Source organism: Notamacropus eugenii, chromosome 7 (assembly GCF_028372415.1).
Source record: "Notamacropus eugenii isolate mMacEug1 chromosome 7, mMacEug1.pri_v2, whole genome shotgun sequence".
Lineage (NCBI taxonomy): Eukaryota > Metazoa > Chordata > Mammalia > Diprotodontia > Macropodidae > Notamacropus > Notamacropus eugenii.
Genome location: NC_092878.1, coordinates 170,422,206 through 170,438,891, shown reverse-complemented (window position 1 = coordinate 170,438,891; position 16,686 = coordinate 170,422,206). Strand labels below are relative to the sequence as shown.

The 16,686-nt window shown below is 39.1% G+C and overlaps 1 protein-coding gene across 1 annotated transcript in view; it reads right to left on the bottom strand.

Annotated features, from left to right (window-relative positions):
* Nucleotides 1-236: 236 nt before the first annotated feature.
* SGCZ (sarcoglycan zeta) overlaps nucleotides 237-16,686 on the bottom strand; it is a 125,815-nt gene continuing 109,365 nt past the window's right edge. Inside the window, exons 5-7 of the mRNA XM_072622373.1 lie at nucleotides 13,426-13,498; nucleotides 7,838-7,961; nucleotides 237-960 (exon numbers count right to left, since the gene is read on the bottom strand). Of these exons, the coding sequence (XP_072478474.1) occupies nucleotides 766-960; nucleotides 7,838-7,961; nucleotides 13,426-13,498 (392 nt within the window). The 3' untranslated portion in view covers nucleotides 237-765. The remainder of the gene's footprint in view (nucleotides 961-7,837; nucleotides 7,962-13,425; nucleotides 13,499-16,686) is intronic.

The following is a 16,686-nucleotide window of genomic DNA, read 5'->3' as shown; positions in this document are numbered from 1 at the left end:
TGATAGAGGACAGCATTGTGGCATCTTGTGAATTTGCTATAGGTTATATTGCTGACTACACTCAAAATGATGTAACAAAGTTCTAGACATACTGAACAAGGAGAAACAACACATTGGATTGGAAAACACAAAACTCAGGGCAGGATTCTCACTCTCCCTCCCTCCCTCCCTCCCTCCTTCCCTCCCTCCCTCCCTCCTTCCCTCCCTCCCTCCCTCCCTCCCTCCCTCCCTCTCTCTCTCTCTCTCTCTCTCTCTCTCTCTCTCTCTCTTCTTAAAAAAAACATGTATTGAATTTTAATTGTTTAGTAAAGCAAGCATTACATAATGCTTTCAGTATTTTAAAATTAATGGAATAAAAGTTTACATCCAAAAAGATGAATGGAAAATTGTGCTTTCAGACAGTAGTGTTAGTTATCATACAGGATTTCCCAATTCCCAGTGTGTCTCCCTATGGGATACTGAGGGAATGTCTCTAAGATCACGTCTGCACTTGAAGTTTCCATCCCGGTCCTGTCAAAGGTTAAAGCATGTGCTTGCCTCCAAGTAGCAAAGACACCCAAGGGACAAAAGGATCCAGATCTCCTGCTGAAGATAATAGCATTCCCCAAAACCTCGGCGCTGTCTCCCCAATAAGTAGCTTTGACTCAGACTCTCTGCAAAACATGAGAGTGCCTTGGACTCCTCGGTAGGCAAACAGAGCAGAACTGGGTAGCAGACGGCCAGGAAGGGAAGGCTACTCTGGTGTGAGGTGCCATCAGGGGCTTGTCAGTGCCACAAGCAGATGCTGCTGCTGGAGTGACACGTGGAGCCTGCTCCAGCTGGGGAAAGGTACAGTTTCCCATTGGGGCAGGCACAGAGCTCATATATAGTCTGTTGAGGTGCTGGGGAACTTGGTGGGGCAGATGAAAAGGAGCCCACAGGCAGATTTCCCAGACGAATGTTGTCTGCATTTAAAAAGATCTAGGAGGAAAAGAAACCATAGTTTAATGTTTCTGGACCTGGTAGATCCCTTCAGAACGTTGTCCCAATTCCTGTCATACTCTATAATCCTTGCCCATGTCCTTCCCTATGTTCATCTTCCTGACATCATGGAGGAGCACTTCTTTTGACAACCAAATGATACCAACTGAATTTGCCAGCTGTCTGATAGCTGGTTCCTCATTTTTACCAATCCATCTTAGAACTTGAGATTCTTTTTAAAGGAGCAGAAAATCTGGGCATAGTCAGACATGTAGCTTTGATTAGTGGGAAAAGTAAGTAAAAAAAAAATCCCATGGCTGTAAATTATAAAAGGCAACCCAGATCAAAAGGGAAGGAAAGTTTTCAAGAAGAAATTCTCACCAAAAGCTATTCCCCAATAGAGAAGTGGTCAAAAGACAGAAACCAACAGTCCTCAAAAGAAGAACTGCAATCTATTATCAGCTATATGAAAGAATGTGTCAAAGTCACTAGAAACAAGAAAAATGAAAATCCAAACCCTTGGGAGGTTTCTTCCCATGTCCAGAAAATGGCAAACATGAGAAAAAGATAAGGAATGATAGGAACACTGACATCCCAGCACATTTTTCGTAGAGCAGTAAATTAGTACAAATACTTTAAAAAGCAATTTGGAATTATGCAAATAAAGTGAATAAAATGTCCAAATACTTTGACCCATAAATTTTGTCACTAGCCATATATCCCAAGGTAGTCACTGATAAAAAGAAAGTCCCCATGTACACCAAAATATTCATAGAAATCCTTTTTTGTTTTTAAAAAAACAGGGGAAACAAAGGTTTCCATCCATTGATTAATGACTAAAAGTAATGTAGTACATGAATGTAATGGAATATTATTATACTGGAAGAAACAACAAACATGATGAATACAGAGAAGCATGTAAAAACTTACATGAACTGATGGAAAGTGAAGAAAGTGGAGTCAAGAAAATAAAAAATATAATGATTTCAACAACGTGAAATGAAGAACGATACCTGCAAAACAATCTAAAAGAAATGTTGCAAAATGACAAAAAGTTGGCACAGCCCTATGAAGACATCTACCACTGTTTGCAGGTTTGAGAGTTCAATAGATGTGGAATCGACTTTTTCAATGTATAAAAGTTTGGTAATTTTTTTCTTCTTTGTCTTTTTTCCTTAAACAAAGTTATTTGTTCTATAGGAATGATTCTCCAGAGATGGGGAATGAGAGAGATGCAGCGGGAAATCAAGGTCACATAAAAATAAAACGCTAACAATATCTGCCTTCTCTTAACATTGTTAAGCTGGAATTGTCCACATGCTGAAAGGCCATACTTATATCCACTGATGCTACTAGGGATGCTGTGCCTGGAAAAGAGATTGGGGGGATAAAGCAGAGCTGGATAGGAGTCCAGGATAGCTATTTTCCAGTGTGTAATGAAGCTTTGAATAGAAGAGCTATACAACTAATTCTATTTGTCTCTGGAAAGCAGAGGTAGGGAAAATTGGTTTAAATTGCAGAAAGATAAATATAGGATCAATGTAAAAAAAATGACACTAGCAATGAGAAAACTACATCAAAGTGGGATGGGCTGTTCTAGGGGGAAGTCTAGTCTCCCAAACCACCGGTTTTCAAGTCCCCACTGTGGATAAGCATTTATGGGGTGTGTTGTTTAGAGTGTTTTTATTTCAGATGTGGGTTGGGTGAAGTGGCAGCCCAAGTCCCTTGCAATGCTGTGATTCTGTGATTCTCCATGGGCCTCAGTTTCATTGTCAGTAAAATAAGAACTTTAGACAATATCAAATCTAGGGTCCCTTTAGCTCTGATCGCTATGATTCTATAATCAAAGCAAATGCAATAGAGAAGCATTAAATCAGCAGAGCCGACTGGTCCTCTCTAGCTACTTTTATTCAAATATTTTATACAAATGTGATTTAAGAAGACCCTCAATTGAGTCAGAGTCTGGACCATCTATTTACATAGTAAACATTCAGGAACTATTCTAATGGATATAGACATTTAACCACATTCTAAAATTTGAGGATAGATGTTAAGAATAGTGTATAAATATAGTTTTATGGTTTATAAAGCATTTTACAAATAATATTTTATATGATTCTCACAACAACCATGCAAGGTAGGTGCTATAATTATCCCCATTTTGTAATTGAGGGAATGATGATGATAATGATGAAGAGAACAATGATGAAGATAAAAATGATGATGATGATGATGATGATGATGATATGGTGCTTACTATGAATGAGGCATTGTGCTAAAATACTTTATAATTATTATTTCACTTGATGTTCCCAATAACCATAGGAGAAAGATATTATTATTATATCATTCTCAGATGTGGAAACTGAATTAAATAGCAGTTAAATGACTTGTTCAGGGTTACACAATTATTAAGTGACAGAAGATGAATGTGAACTCCCAACATCCTGACTCCAGACCCAGCTCTGGATCAAGTGATAAAATGAGTACAATATAGTTAAAGACAAGTATGATTCATTAACAGAAGAATTAACTAACAGCAAATATGGTTGAATCATGTTACCAGCAGCAGGTAAGCTGACCCAAGCTGACGTGATGGGATTCCATGTTGAGAAACTATTATTGCACCAACACTTTCTAGCAATGGGACACCTCAGTACTTAAAATTATATCTTATTTCCTCAAAGTGCCATCCACTAACCTTACAAAGATCACCATTCATCCCTATAAGCCTCAATATATAGTTTAATGATCAAAAATAAATTCCTTGTGTGGTACCTAAGATTCTGTTACTGAATTTCTCATCTTGTTAGTCATGTGTCAGTCCATTATGTTGGACCTGGAATTGTGCCATTTCTTACTTGTTCTCACCTAACAGATGTTAAGGTTGAATGAGGAACTTAGCATCCCTTCCACATCTCAGTTAGTCAAAGAGGGGCTTTAGTGAAGGACTAGTGGGATCATCTCACAAAAAACTGTGAAGCAGGATGGGAAATGATTCATTGTCCAGATGCTGTAAAAAAGTCAATTTAGCAGATAGGTTTTGGTCACATAAAAGACGACGTTTCCGTCATTATTTTGTATGGCACCAAAAACCCTATGTTGACTCCATCCATTGTTGGAAGCTTTTGATTCATTCAATAAATGAATAAATGAAAAATGTGAAAAATAAATGCGCTTATCAGCAAAAAATTATCTGAGTAATACATCTAGAAACATATCTAGTTGATTTTTAAGATAACAAGACAAACACAAGCATCACAGGGAGAGAAATTAAAAGACAGAGGGGACCTTCTTGCCAAAGAAGTAGAGAACTTGAAAGAGAAAGTGACAATTTGGAATACTAAATATAGAAGTAGTAGAGCATTTTGGAAGAGATAAGCAAAAGATAACAATACTAGGAAAATTCATGAATTTTATATGCCTGAATTTTAAAGTAGGATACAGATAGATAATTTAAGTATCACATTTCTCCAATTAGAACATAAAATATAAAGGCAAATAATACAAGGAAATTGTAAAGCATGCTTGAATGTAGACAATAAAGTACCGACCAATCCAAGTTACCTAGTACCACTGAGGCAGGATGGGGAAAATATTTCCAATTCAAAGGCATGTAGTAGTTCAATATCTCCACTTCAATACCAAACAAAAACTTATTACAAGTGGTTGGGAGAAAGACCTTCAAATATGGAACGAAGGAGGAGTACAAATTCAAATAACGCAAGATTATTCTATAGTCATGAGAAATCAGAAGAAGAAATGACATAAGATGTTACATAAAAATAAAAGAACTCAAATTACATTTGGACTACATGAACTAAAGATTTTTTTCCATTGGCACAGGGATTATTTGTCTCTATCAATGGATGGTGTTGATATACTTAAAATTTGTACCCTAAAATATTGCTGCTAAAAGTTTACCATATTATTTAGTCAATGAAATCTTCATACATTGTGCAGGTGAACTTCTGACTATTAAGGTGAATTTCAGGCTATCAATCAAGTGGGATTCCCAGTGAAATTTCAACTTAGGAAATCATATATTGAACTCTTGGTCTTATGACACCATAACAAGCAACCACGTGGTTTAGGCTTTATATACATCATGGGGAAATAACTAAACTCAATCTCTTACCAATGGGTTAATCAATATTTTTGGAGACCTTATGATAGAGTATTCACAGTGAAGTGGAAAGAGCGAAGAGTGTATAGTTATGGCAAAACTGTCCTAGTTAATGAAAACTATAAAGATACTCTTGATTCAAGTCTTGCTGAGCCACATATCTGATTCTGGACAAGTCACTTAATATCTCAAAGTCTTTTACCTGGACTCAATTTTTCTTTGAACTGTGAGAGAAAAGATAACAAAGAAACATTCCAAAAGCTATTTTTGATGAAAGCAGCGCCCAAGTTAATAAGGCTTTCCATTTGTAACAAAAGCTTGTGATAGGAGCCCAGTAGGAGGCGTTTATCTCCACACTTCCCTAAACTATGTCCTTAACTTCTTAAGTCCATTCATCCTTCCCTAATCCACAATAAGAGGACTGCACAAATCTAGAAACAATTCAGGAGACTTGCACTGAATGTGTGTTTGAAGTGGGGTAGGGCAGTATTGAGAGATGAAGTACCTTCTTGGGATGCTTTTTTCTGTCTCCCATTTATACTCTGCAGTGTCTCTCCCATATCTTTCCATCTCTACGCTTGACACTGCACAGGTCTATATTAGAATGCCAGGCCCAATGTGGAACAACTAGATAAGTTTTAGAGAAGAAGGAAATGAGTGAGTTTTGTCATTCTCTAGGCCTTCTTGGAATCCTCTGTGTTCTTGAGGCCTTTGAGAGTTACCTCTTTTATTCTAAAATTCCCTTAACATAATCTTCAGTTCTCTCTTCCCTCACTCTACCCTGCCCCTTCATGAAGGCCAAACCCTCTTTAATACCATTGCTTAGGTCCCATCCTCTTTTTCTTTGCCCAAAATCAGCCTTCTGCCCTACTTCAGTCTTCAATCTTTTCCCTATCTATTGGATTATTTCTTGATACCTATAAATACACTCATTTTCCCCTTATTCAGCTCCTAGCACCCTCCCTTGCCAAACTACCATTTTTATTTATTTTTGTTTTCATATTCTTCTATAAGTGCATTTTGTTTTATCCAAAAGAATATAATTTCCTTGAGGGCAGGCAATTTGTCTCCATATGTTCAGTTTCTATTACAGTGACTAGAATAAGCTAAGTCCTTCACTAATAATAACTAGACTTAAATCTAGAATTTCCCAGAGTTCCTAGAGTTAGGAAAGAACTGGGTACTCTCTGATTCATTAGACACTCATTCCCTCTGCTTCCTCTCCTCTTGCTCCTTTCCTATCCTTCTGCAATCTGAACTTGGACCTCATGAAGCTAAGCTTTCCAAAGTCATCAGTGATGTCTCAACTGACCAATATCATTCCCCTTGACCTTTCCATAGCATTTGACACTGATGACCAGCCCACCCTTCTCCTCCTGGATATTCTTCCACTGAGGCCTTTTTGCAACATCTCTGCTTAAAAGCAGACTAAAGGGAGTGGGAAGAAGGTGCCACAACTCACTGGGAGTACTGAAATGCCTTTTACTTGAAGACAGGTTCTTCTGTTTGGCCCCCAAGGACAGAATCAGGATTGATGAGTGCTAATGACAAAGAGACAGAGTGATATTTGAGTATGGAAAAACTTTCAAACAACTAGTGCTGTCCCAAAGTGAAAAGGGGAAGTCTGGAAAGGGGAAGGAGAGAGAGAGAGAAGAGAGAGAGAAAGAGAGAGAGAGAGAGAGAGAGAGAGAGAGAGAGAGAGAGAGAGAGAGAGACAGACACACACACAGACAGAAACAGATACAGAGAGACAGAGACAGTCACAGAGAGACATGCTTCAATATATGTTTATAATTGTAGGATAGTAGGCAGCTAAATGGGATACTGGGCCTGGAGTGAGGATAATCTGAGTTTAAATCAGGCCTCAGACACACATAGTAGTTGTGTGATCTTTGGCAAGTCACTTAACCTCTAGTTACCTTAATCCACTGGAGAAGGAAATGACAAAGCACTCCGGTATCTTTGCCAAGAAAACCCCACAGCCAGTATTGGTGTGGTATGTTCACAAGATCATGAAGAGTTAGACATCATGGAACAATGAGAACAAGGGATATTCACTCAAAATTGTTTCTTTATCTTTTTCCATTGAGTAGCCCAGTCATCGAGGGCAAACACTGTCAGAATGAAATAAAAATCAGATTGTCTTTATCTGGAGGTAAGAACTATTATAAAAGCTGAGACACCAAATAGAGAAGACTTGTGGGAAATTGATGCTAGTTTACCAGGCAATGAAGGGACAAAGGAGGAGAAGTCCCAGTGCAGCAGCAAATTATGCCCCAGCAGGTCAATTGCTAAATGGGTCAGTGAGCCCCAGAAGGTCACAGCTGCTCATGATGACTTTCACCATAGGGTGGCAGCATGCTTCTCTTGAATTCAGCTAGCCAGTGATACCAGTGCTCATTTGAACACTCTGAAACCCTCCTCTCCAAGAGGTTCAAAATGTTCCTGACTTCCTCGTCCCACTTGATTTCTATCCCTTATGATCCATCAGTTCCTGCTTCCAGCTGAGAAAAACTACTTTTCCCCTCAACCCCAGCAATGACAAGAGGAAATGCTTAATTTTTTCATCTGTAAAATAGAGGTGTTAACAGCACTGACCAGTCAGGATTCTTGTGAGGACTTGAGTACATATACTTCTGAAGGCCATTAGGGTGAGTCCAAAAAAGGTTTATTTTTTTTTCTTGGCACAGTTTTGCCACTGGCAGTAGATTTCTTGGGATACAGACTGTCCCCTCACTCTGTCCTACTCACCTCTCCCTCTGTGGATTGTAAGTGAAGTTCTTTCCTGCAAGTGGCCTTGAAGTCTCCTGCAGCTGCGCTCACCTGGATACCTCTGGGTGCTTCCATGATCAAAGACCTAGTGGGAGATTCAAGCCTGGGAAATGAAAAATAAAGCAACCATTAACAAAGAGATAATGTGAATGAGGAGCACCTTTGGTGCAGTGGGAAGGTAGCCAGACCTAGTGTTAGGAAAGAACTGGGTTGGAATTCTGCCTCTACGATTTACTAGGTGGGTGACCCTTGTAAAGTCCCTTGTGCTCACCCAACTTTAATTCCCTCAACTGCCAAACAAGAATATGATTAACATCCCTCTTTACCTCACAGAGTTGGGAGGATCAAATGACATAACATGTTTAACGTGCTATTATATTAAATAATAAAGCTAGCAGGAACTTCAAAAAAATCTTATTCCCTAATGGAAACTGAAAATAAAATGAATAGCTTTTCTCCTAATGAGAAGAGGGAGACTCTTGGCACAAATATTTCATCCTCTCGCTGAGGTTGGCAGCTGCTTTAAGCATCATTTATTGGGTATTGTCAGTTCTCTATCTTCCATTTCCCATTTTTGCCATTAGGCTCCTCCATTCATAGCATTTCCTGTAAATAGGTCAGGGGATATTTACTTCATTCAGTAGTTTATGTGTTATCTGTATTTAGGTCAGAAATTAATTATTTCATACTTTTCCAAGAAGTATCCTCCAGTACAGAATCTTTGCTTTAAAAAGGGTAGACTTAGATTTAATCAGTCATTACTATTTTAAAATTGCTGGCATGCAAAGATTTGTCAACTTATAGGTTTTTCAAAGTTTTCATATTGTCTTTGTGCCTTCTGGAAACTAATTCAAATGAATACAGAAGGTACTCTCTACACCTGTGTCCTATATCTAGCCTTCCCAATGAATGCTGGGAGTTTCAAAAAAAGATCTAAATTTGGAACTTCAAGGATGATTAAAAGGCTGGACAATTAGACCTCTGATAAAAGATGAAAAGGACTGAAATTATTCAGACAGGATAAATGGTCAGGACAGGGCGATTTGACAATGGATTCAAACATTCATGAAAAACATAAAAAGAAAGCAAGGGAATTTGTGGAAGGAAAAGAAAGAGGAGAAAGAAAAGAGAACATGTGAAGAAGGAATCAAGATTCACACTTCTTCTAACACTCACATCTCTCTCCCCTCTATTGTAGCCTTGGACTATTTAAATCAGGTTGACACTTGGTGCCTGAATGTGGCATCCTCCCCTCCTTGGTTTCTGCTTCTTTGGGAGCTCATAACAACATTTGCCATTAGACATGCAACATCCTGGATTTTGTCTGGTAGACAATAACACCATCACCCATGGGTTCCTCGGAGCCGTGCTGTTTCTTGGTAGCCAGAGACACCTTAAAGACTCAAAGGGAAAGAGCTCAAGGAGCAGGATGCAGAAAATGGCTTCATTTCCTTCCTCTAGTTCAGAGTGCACCAAACAAAGCTATGGAGTATTTTGTGGATTCCACATCTGGGCATCCTCAAGAAGCTGAAACTAGATGAACTTCTCCTTATTGGGTTATCACCTTAGAAACCCCAAAATTGTGCATAGGGACTACTGTAATATTCTCTTGCTATTAATTATTCTTAGCATGTAGCACAACTATCTGTTTGTGGATGATCTAATAACTCATGCAGCAGTAAATTTAGACCTGTCAGACCTAACTGAAATGAATATTTAATTAAAATGTGTCACTAGTTGAAAATTGTGTGTGTATTTGGTAATTTTAGGAAAAGCAATTCAATGACTAGAAAACAGGAATAAGTGCCAATTACTTTATCAAATGACTGGATACAGTTTGGTTAGACATCAAATATCTTGCAGCTGGGCTTTATTTGAGTCAGAGTCCTGCTGAATACATATATCATAAGGGAGTCCAACAACATTTCTGTGAACTTATCATGGAAGTATTCAAAAACAGGCTAGATGTTCATTGATATTTCTGTGAATTCATATTCATCACTCAGGCAGAAAACAGTCATCAAGCAATTTCCCATTGCCTTACCTGGAAAAGTAGAGAGGAGAGTCATTGAGCCAGAGAGTGTGGAACAAAGCACTCTTAGCCCAATGCTTTCTTTGTCTACTGCACTGATTGATACTTTCATCAACATGGTCTTCATCAAGAAGGTTAAGGCCACAGTTCCTCTCTGTCTTGTCAGTATGGGCACATCCTTCTGTCAAACCACTGATCTATGTGGATTGATCCATGCCCAAGGCTAGCATTTTCTTCAGGTTCCTGTGGGCACTGCATTGGCAAAGCACCCAGGATCTCTAGCATTTCTCCCTCATTCATCACTATGCTCTTTGTTGACATCTCTCATAGTTCTTGCTGGCAAGTCGTTATGGGTAATATATTGTAGCCTAGTCATTGCATCTAATTGTCTATGATGGTCTTTTGAAGGGTTTTCTGGGGGTTGTAAGCCTTCTAAGATCATAGTGCTCCATGATGGTACCAGATCACTGGGTGGGGGGAATATCACGGTGGAAGCCGGAGCACCTGGAGAGTGCTGAGGGTACTGTGCTGTTTCCCAGTTACAAATCCATCTACTCTCCTTCATTTTTCAGAGAATCATAGAATCTCATAGTGGAAAGGGCCTGGATTCAGGGACCATCTTGTCCAGTTGAGAGCGGGACATTAGGCAACCCATCAAGTGCTGTCTAGGCTTTACCTGGAGTCCTCCAAAACAGAGGGAAGAAGGGAGACAGACACCTGGGATATTGATAATGTGGAATAATTCCCAGGGAGGAAATCAGAATGGTGAAGGGCCTTTGCCCCTGTCATTTGAAGAGTATTCCACTGAACTGGAGATGATCTCTCTTGGAGATGAGAAGTAGGTGGGAGCCTTCCCATTCATTCCACTTGTCAATAGTGAGGATTCCTGAGAAGGTTTTCTTTGCATAAATCCTAGATCTGCTTCTTTTGGAATTTCCATCTAGAACTGACCTTTGGGTCAAATCTAAGTAAGACTAATTAAGCATTTTTATCAAGAGAGCCTTGCATATACTTAGAGAAAGCCATCATGTCATATGAATTAAGCTTCCATTCATCAGGTTCCTCCTATGTGTGAAGCACTCCTGCCCTCCAAGCTCTGACTATGGATGGTGGGTGGGGAGGCAACAGGCACTGGATCAAGCAAATGCTAAGTTGCTCATCTGTAAGGTAGTACAGTGTAATGCAGGCCTGGGGTCAGAAGGAGCTTCACTTACACAGCCTGTGTAGGCTTGTGCCAGGCTTGCCCTTCTACCAGATATCTCCAGACCCAGAGGCTAATTGCAGTCATACCAGGGCCAGCTCCCCTCCAGGGTGGTATTTCTTTGGATTGTTTTGCTTTAGGGAGTTCTCTATAAATATTCAGTGGATAACTGCATTCTGATATTTTTCCTCTGGTTGATTGTAGCCGTGGGGATAGGTAAGAGGATTAGATTCCTCTCCCTTTTACTCTCTCTAAAACCCTTCCTTGCAGGAAGGAAGGGAAACAAGATGTGAATGGGTTGTATAATTACCTGAGAGCTGTTCCCCAGATTTCCATGGATAGGGGGGTGCTTGTGCCTTCAGTTTTTTTCTCATTAGCTATAAAACACACCACTTTGTCCACTTGTGTTGGTGTTCACCCCCTCCATCCGTAGACCTAGGACCAGGGTGGGGAACCTGCAGCCTTTAGGCCTGTGAAGTTTGAATTCAAACAAATAATGAAGTTTGGATTCAATCAAAGAGCCACACTTGAGGAACTAGAGGGCTGCATGTGGCCTCAAAACCGCAGGTTCTCCATCTTTGATAGGATGATTCCTTATTCCTGGGAGTCCCAGAATCTGGACGCATTATCACCCTGGCTGCCTTCCTTGTCAACCTCCCTACTTTTTCATAGTTGGTAAAATGGACCTCTAACCTCTGTGTCTCCCAATGGTCCTTATCCAGCCCCAAGCTCGATATCATGGGCGTTTGGAAACTCAGGGTACAAACAGCTGTTCCGTTGCTATGGTTACATTCCAAGACCTAAGTATCCATGGCAATGCCTGCCAGAGAGTAAATTGAAAGTTACATCAACATAAAATGTAAACATAATGAATGCCAAGTGATATTTCCCTAAATCCTTCAGTGTCACATTCCAAGGGAGACTTTTCCTGCTTTTAGTTCCCACCCTTTGGTTGCACTATTTTTATCCAGGGACAGGATCCTGAGGACAGGCACAGTATTTTTTTTGGTAACTTTCTGTCCTAATCGGGGAAAAATTCTTATACATTTTTAAAATACAGAGACAAATCAGACATCTAAAATTCTGAAACTGAAAACTATTTGAAGTGCCTTTAAAAACTTATGTTTTCATGAATCTGGGTAGCCCGCAGGTGAGAACTATCCCTTCCTCACAGCAGATCAGCATCTGCTAAGCCACACATCAGGGATGCTTAGGAAACCAATGATGGAGTGATTTGCCCAGGGTCACACAGACACTGTGTCAAAGACAAAATTTGAACCCAGAACTTCCTGACTTGGAGACTAGCTTTATCTCTACTAGGGCCATGCTACCTTTCTGGTCAATAAAACATGCACAGTCCAGTCTCTAGCACACACTTAATCAACGTCTGAATGGTTCAAATGAATTGACATAAGTGATAGCAGAGAGGTCCTCTCCCTGCCCCTCTTTGTCAAAGGCACACTGTGAATTTCATCATGTCCCAGAACAGGAAGGCCATGTTGGATGGAATTCACTCTGAAAAGAAGAAGCCAGAAATTCCCATAGGCAATAAGAGATGAGCTAAAAATTTACATGGGCTAGAATGGCATGTCATTGGATGGGCAATCCATTGACTTAGCTGATCAATATTTGCATTCTCCCACTCACTGTGTATGGACCAGATACAAGGGCCAGGCTTGAACTGGAGGAAAAGAGCATGGTATATGACTGAGGAAATTAAATGGCCCAAGGAGTTAGGTTGTGGTAGGTAATGTAGAACTGTTAGGATCCTCATGTGACCAACTGTAACTGATTCAACGGTATCAATGATGAGTATTAGACAGAAGGCTAAAGACAGTTTTGTACATGCTTGTTTGAATGGACCTCCTTATAGAGAACACCACAGTATCAGTCAGCAACTATGACCTGTCCAGGGTTCAAGAGCATTTTCAAAATGCCAGATGGTTTCCCTTTGAGACTTGGGGTTTTGAGATGATGAATGACTCTGTAATGTCATGCTAAGGCCAAATACTGATCATTGTACAAAATCTATACCTAGGAGTTTCTTTAATCCAGATGTCTGTTCCCCTTCTCCAAATTCCTCCATCTTGAAACCTTCTTTCCTTGGCTTATGCAGAAATACTAGAAACAAATAAATGGCACACAGCAAAAGAAAAGGAAAAGAAAGCTCAAAAATGTTTAAATTGAAGAAAATAGCCGGGAACATGTACTCTGTGCACAACTCCATGTTCCCTTGGTTCCTGGGGGCATAGCTTGTGTTTGGGGGAACAGCACCTCACCTTTGAACAAAGCTCTAGGAAAGAAAGCCCTAATCATGCAAGAACCAACACTTACTTGAGGTCTTGGGAAGGCTCTGCTCTGATATGAGGTGTTTCCACAGAGTGTCCAAACACTGCTCCTTCTGTGCCTGCAAGAATCAAGTCACAGAAAATGAATTACTCCACTGTTATTGAAAACAGGTGTGTTATTAGTGCTACTCAAACCTCATAGCACATATGTGAAAAATCTGAATCTTTCAAAGAGCTCATTTTAAAAAGAACTACCACAGGAAAAGAAAAAACATACATATGAAGGGAATAGAAGGAGAAGGAAGAGGAGCAGAAGAAACAGGGAAGGAATCATGCATTTATGAAGTATGTACTATGTGCCAGGCATTGCTAAGTGCTTTACAAATGTTACCTTTCTGCTCATCACACCAACCATGGCAAGTAAATGCTGTTATTATGCCCATTTTACATTTGAGGAAACTGAGACAGAGGTTAAGTAATTTGCCCGGGTTTACACAGAAAGTTTCTGAGATCCGATTTGAACTCAGGACTTCCTAACTCAAATATAGCACTCTATCTACTGAGCCACCTAGCAGTGTCTCAGAAGCTGGAGCAGACAAAATAAGAGGCAGAACAGAAAAAAAGAGAATGACAGAGAGATGTTACAGCAGAGAACAGCCACAATGAAATCCAGACTGCTGGGGGCTGGTCTGTTTGTTAAGCTTTGCCTTTAAAAGATAATGGCATGTCTAGATATTCAAGTCTGTGGAGTGTTTTTACCAACCCCTAGTCCCCCATATGATAGGGATTATATGATCTCATCCTATCTTATCACCACTAGAGAAAACTGATTTGAGTGTTCTTCCACGAATGAAGTCTCACCCATTGCCTGGTAAGTCTGGTAAGTGAAGCTACAGGCTAACAATATATGTGCCTGGGTGCCATTCAGTGGGTAGATCATGGTGACCAAAAGAAATTTACTCATTTCAAATAATGTATTACTTATGGTTACCACTGAGGAAGAAGAAAAGTAGAAAAAACAAACAAACAAACAAACAAAGGGGATGTTTCTGCTGAGCATTCACTCTGAAAATGTATGGTCATAGAACACACAGGCTAGGTGAGGCAGTGGCACAAAATACAAGTGCTGATAGCTCCAATGTTAACTGCTGAAGTCATTGGGGCCAAGGATGCTGAGGATGCTTTAAACTCTACTTCCTGCTGGGATTTGGGCACAGTTCACTGATTAAAAAATAAATTTGATTCCATGAAATGAAAATGCTTCTGCACAAATTATCTCATTTAGTATAAGAAGAAAAGCCGCTGAATGGCAGAAAATTTGTATCAAAGGTGCAGTCTGTTCCTACCAAACAGGCAATGGAAAGAGGCTGCTCACACCCAGCAATACAATGTCTGAGAAACAGATCCCCAACATATCCCATGTGGAACACACATACAAATGTACACATACATACATACGTAGAGGGCATATATATGCATATATACACATATGTATACACACATATATACTATTCATACACATGTGTGTACATATACATATAAATTCCACTTAGGAACAAAAAAGAGCTATAAAGATAAGTGTTATGAATGAGGAATTTTCAAAAGAATTGCAAACTATTCATAACCATATATAAGAATGCTCCAAATTAGACAGTTTGTGGAAAGACAGGCACACCAGTGTATTATGGATGGAGGTGTGAATCACTAGGACCATTTGGGGAAGCAACCTGGAATTATTCAAATAAAGAGGCTAAAATGTCCACACACACTGGGACAGAGATTTCACTATTATGCTTGTACCTAAGGAAGTCACCAATTAGAAGAAAGTCTTCGTATACATCAACATATTTATAGCAGCACTTTTTGTGATATCAAAGAATTTAAAATAAAGTTGTCGCCTATTAATGAGGGGACACTAAACAAAATGTGGTATACGAATAAAATGGGATATTACTTGCCATAAGAAATAATGAACTTGATAAGTATAGAGAAGCATGGAAAGAGCAATATGAATTGATACAGAGTGCTGTAAGTAGACTGAAGAAAGTAACATACACAGTAACTACAACAATGTAAATGGAGAGAACAACCATCAAAAATACAGATAAATGTTGCAAAATTACAAAGAACAAAATTCCAAAAAAGAAATATGAGAAGACACTTCCACCATATCGTTTTGAAGAGGGAAGAAGTCCATGAAGTGAGCTATATTTTACTTACTTCCAGATTTTAAAAAATTTGTCCATTAATTATTCTAACTTTTTCCTCTTTTTTCCCCTCCTTTTACATGGGATGACTCTTTGAGCTGGGGAAGGAGAAGGATGATGGGGAAAATCATGTTGTTGCTAAAAAAAAAAATCCGTAAAAACTTATTTTAAAATGTTTCTATTAAATATTCTCTTTGAGACCATTAACTCAAAACAGCTTAATTCTACTTTGTGGGTAGACACATCTTTCTTGAAGATGTTGGTAATAAACTACTAAATGCTCAGACTCCACAGTGAAATCAGCAGTCTAAATCTTCAGGTCCTAGTGAAGTACTACAGAGCTTTGAGAAGAACAAAGATCAAAGTTTGGGAACGGAAAGAATGATAGATTTTTTTCCACCTAAGATTTAATATGTCAAAATTGTCATTTAAATCCAAATTATGGAACTCTTATTCTTTTCTTAAATCCTTCTGCCTCCAAGTTAATTAATTTAATGCTGAATACAAAAATAGTTTGAGAAAGTAAGATGAGAATACACTTGATGAATAAATGGACCATGAATTCAATTATTTTCTTGAAAGCAAACTACTTGCAGAAATGGATAATTGTCATTAGTGAATAAAATGGGACAACAATTATATAACAGGGTTGGGAAGAGGCTCAGCCAGATCTTGATGGTGTCTTTTGAAGATAATTTGAATCCATCTTTTATTTCGTATCATAATTTCTTGTCAGATTTAGAGGTCATTAGATATGGGACAATGATTCACTTCCTTATGTTTAACTTTGGTTTTTTCATAAACACCAAAGAATATGACTTGAGATGGTTTTAGTGTGTGCAAGGTCAATGAGGTGATGGGGAGAAGAGAAAGGGGGTTAATCCTATCTTGGTGATTTGCTTGCTTCTACACATGGAGGGAGTATATTCTCCATGAAATGGGGTGGGGTTCAGTGACTGGGGATAGATTCATTTACTTGGATTGTTGGGCATCATCAGCTCTCCTTTCATGCTCAACTTATTTTAAAGAGTTTGGTTGCAGACTCGGTCTCTTTTCTTGACTTTTGAAGGCTAGAAAAGAGTGTATCTAAATAATACAGA